Below are 2,613 nucleotides of genomic sequence, written 5' to 3'. Positions count from 1 at the left end.
AAGGCAATTGATAATATTCGTCATGCTCACTATATGATTTTGTTCTTGTCTAGTAATCTGAATTTTTGCACTTGTTGCTATTGATGCAGATAAAACGTCATAATATTATTTGGGTACAAGTGAAGTTTTTCATAAAAGACAAGCACATATTCACATATTCATCAATTGCATCAGAGGATGATGTAAATATTGCGGATTATTACTCATTCTTCATGTTATCTTGCTGTGGTGCTTATGTTACAAAGCCAGTATCCAGCGTAGCTCCTGCCAAAAAGTCTGTCTGGCTTGCATGTCATTTAGAAAAGAAAGATCATTTGTCTTTTGTGACCCTTTAAAGACACCCGATGCAATTTCAGGGCTGCAAAACAAAATAATATTCAGATATCTGTCTGATATTTACATTTACTGTCATTTCTTAGCACATTTTCATCATCATTTCATACTTCCGAGGCATTTGAAAAAGCCCCAAAACAACCTACATGAGGAACTAAATGTTTTTGGGTACCAGCCATAGATACAAGTGTAGCTAGATCCAGCCTATATGAAAATATAGGTAACTGTTTTCAGTCTGCAACATCACATTTTTGCCTCACAGATATCAGTATGCTATGGGACAGGGTTGATTCAACCTACTACATTTAATTCAAAATAAAATTGACTTTTAGTTGAAAATCCAGTTTTGGCACCCTGAAATTGCATTGAATGCCTTTAACCTAATTTGGACTTTCTTTTGCAGATGCTGAGGCCTATCAGTAGAGCAGTGCTGGTGGGGAGGGGAGTCCCCCTGTCACACAGCCATGCAGCTGTGGTAGGGACAGCCTCTGTACGGAGAGACTTCCATCTCTGTCAGGTCAGTGGGAACATTACTGTAAATCACTTCATGTTCACTGGAGCAAAAGTTCGCAGTCTGAGAAAAATGGAGGTGTTCCATGCCCGTAGCCAGGATTTTGAATGGGGGGGTTCTTCCGACTGCTTGAGGGGACCTCGAGCGCCGCAGCCGCGAGGTTCGTAGGGGGGTCCGGGGGCATGCTCCCCCGGAAAATTTTGAAAAATGAACCTTCTAAAATGGCATTTCGTGCGTTTTTGAGAGGATTTCAAAGAAAAAATTGGAGATAAGTTTCTATTCAATGACAAAGCATGGAGGTAAAAAAAAAGAGAGGTTTTTCTACGATTCCAGTCGATCTTTTCAAGAAAACTCTTGGACCTTTACATAAAAAGTGGACCAAAAAGTGGACGTTTACATAAAAAGTGGACCAAAAAGTAGACCTTTGAGCCTTGTGGGGGGGAACCCCCCCTGGCTACGGGCATGTGTTCACAGAACTATAGTACCCCTGTATAGTCTTCACAAAATTTAATGTATTGAATGACTTTCTACAGAAAAAAATTCACAGCCAATACCAAGCAGGTGCAGCAAAAAGATAGTCGGAGAATTATTTGTTCATGGTTATAATAAGTTTGCGGTACAGAATTGACCACAATAACTGCGAATATAAAAGCACTGTACACTACAGTACATGTGTACATGTGTATGGTGTTTGTAGCTCAAACCATAAGTAGCTGCAGTAGGCCCAGGAGGTTTTGCTGAACTGCAGGAGAGTTCTGAGCAGATACCAAATGTGAATTCAGACAAGTCCCGAAGTCGCCCTAAAATCGGGTTTTGTGCTGAAGTCGATCAACGAGTTCTGAGAGGAAGATTGAAAGAGAGCACAAGGGATGATGGGAGATTGCTGCGATGAGGACTTTCCCTGGTTGGTCGGCCGTGTCTTTCCCAACCAGAATTCCTTAGCCTACTGCCAGCTGTGCTCATACTAAAGCATCTTCAATGTGTGATGTCATCACTGTTTTTACCGCCAAGTTCATCTATTAGACTTTTTGTATTTCAGGTTACCATCGATCAAGTGTTTTCAAACATTTTGCAAGATCTTTTGCAAGTAATAACTCATGAAGGAAAGATTGATCTTTATGTTAAATCCATATATCTTCCATGTTTTGATAACCACTCTTTTGTTTTCTAGGCAAGACACAACCAAAGAAAAACATTTCTTGGACAGTTCATTGACAACCTTAGGCAGGAAATGACGAAGAACAAAGAAATGAAGGCAAGTTTCATGTATCTTTGTAGTTAAGATCATCATTTTCATTGTTTACTTATTTGTGATACCCCAGAGGTAGATTAACTGTACACAGGGTTTGACAAATTGTTTGACAGATATGTATGCATTTTTTTCTCCCCTGTAGGAAAATTTAAAGAAATTTAGAGAAGAAGCACAGAAACTGGAGCAGTCTGATGCACTTAAAGAGGCCAGAAGAAAATATGTAAGTTAAATATTATCTTGCTAGTAAGTATGAATTCCTCCTTTGCCCCTATAGCAATAAAAAGCTAAGAGATCAAATTCAAAATCTTTACTCCTACCTTGGTCTACTGACCAAAATGACTCTTTTTGTTGTTTTTTCATTATAATTACAGGAGAAGATTGAGGCTGAAACAGCAAAGAGTTCCCAGGTCCTGCAGAAAGGAGTTGACCAAATAAAAGACAAACTCTACGAGGTAAATGTTGTCTTTCTCTGATTCTAGTATTTAAATGTGACAGACAGTATTCTGTTTTCCTTCTT

At 39.1% G+C, this 2,613-nt stretch overlaps 1 protein-coding gene across 1 annotated transcript in view; it reads right to left on the bottom strand.

The window, feature by feature from the left end:
• The window catches only part of LOC109465876, a 7,734-nt gene extending 6,706 nt beyond the window's left edge, over nt 1-1,028 (bottom strand). Inside the window, exon 1 of the mRNA XM_019763366.1 lies at nt 984-1,028. Coding sequence (XP_019618925.1) covers nt 984-1,028 — 45 coding nt within the window. The remainder of the gene's footprint in view (nt 1-983) is intronic.
• Nucleotides 1,029-2,613: the final 1,585 nt, after the last annotated feature.

The sequence above is a fragment of the Branchiostoma belcheri genome, unplaced genomic scaffold (assembly GCF_001625305.1).
Source record: "Branchiostoma belcheri isolate BF01 breed outbred unplaced genomic scaffold, Haploidv18h27 scaffold16, whole genome shotgun sequence".
Lineage (NCBI taxonomy): Eukaryota > Metazoa > Chordata > Leptocardii > Amphioxiformes > Branchiostomatidae > Branchiostoma > Branchiostoma belcheri.
The sequence above is the reverse complement of the archived record's forward strand: the minus strand, read 5'-3'. Positions and strand labels throughout refer to the sequence as shown.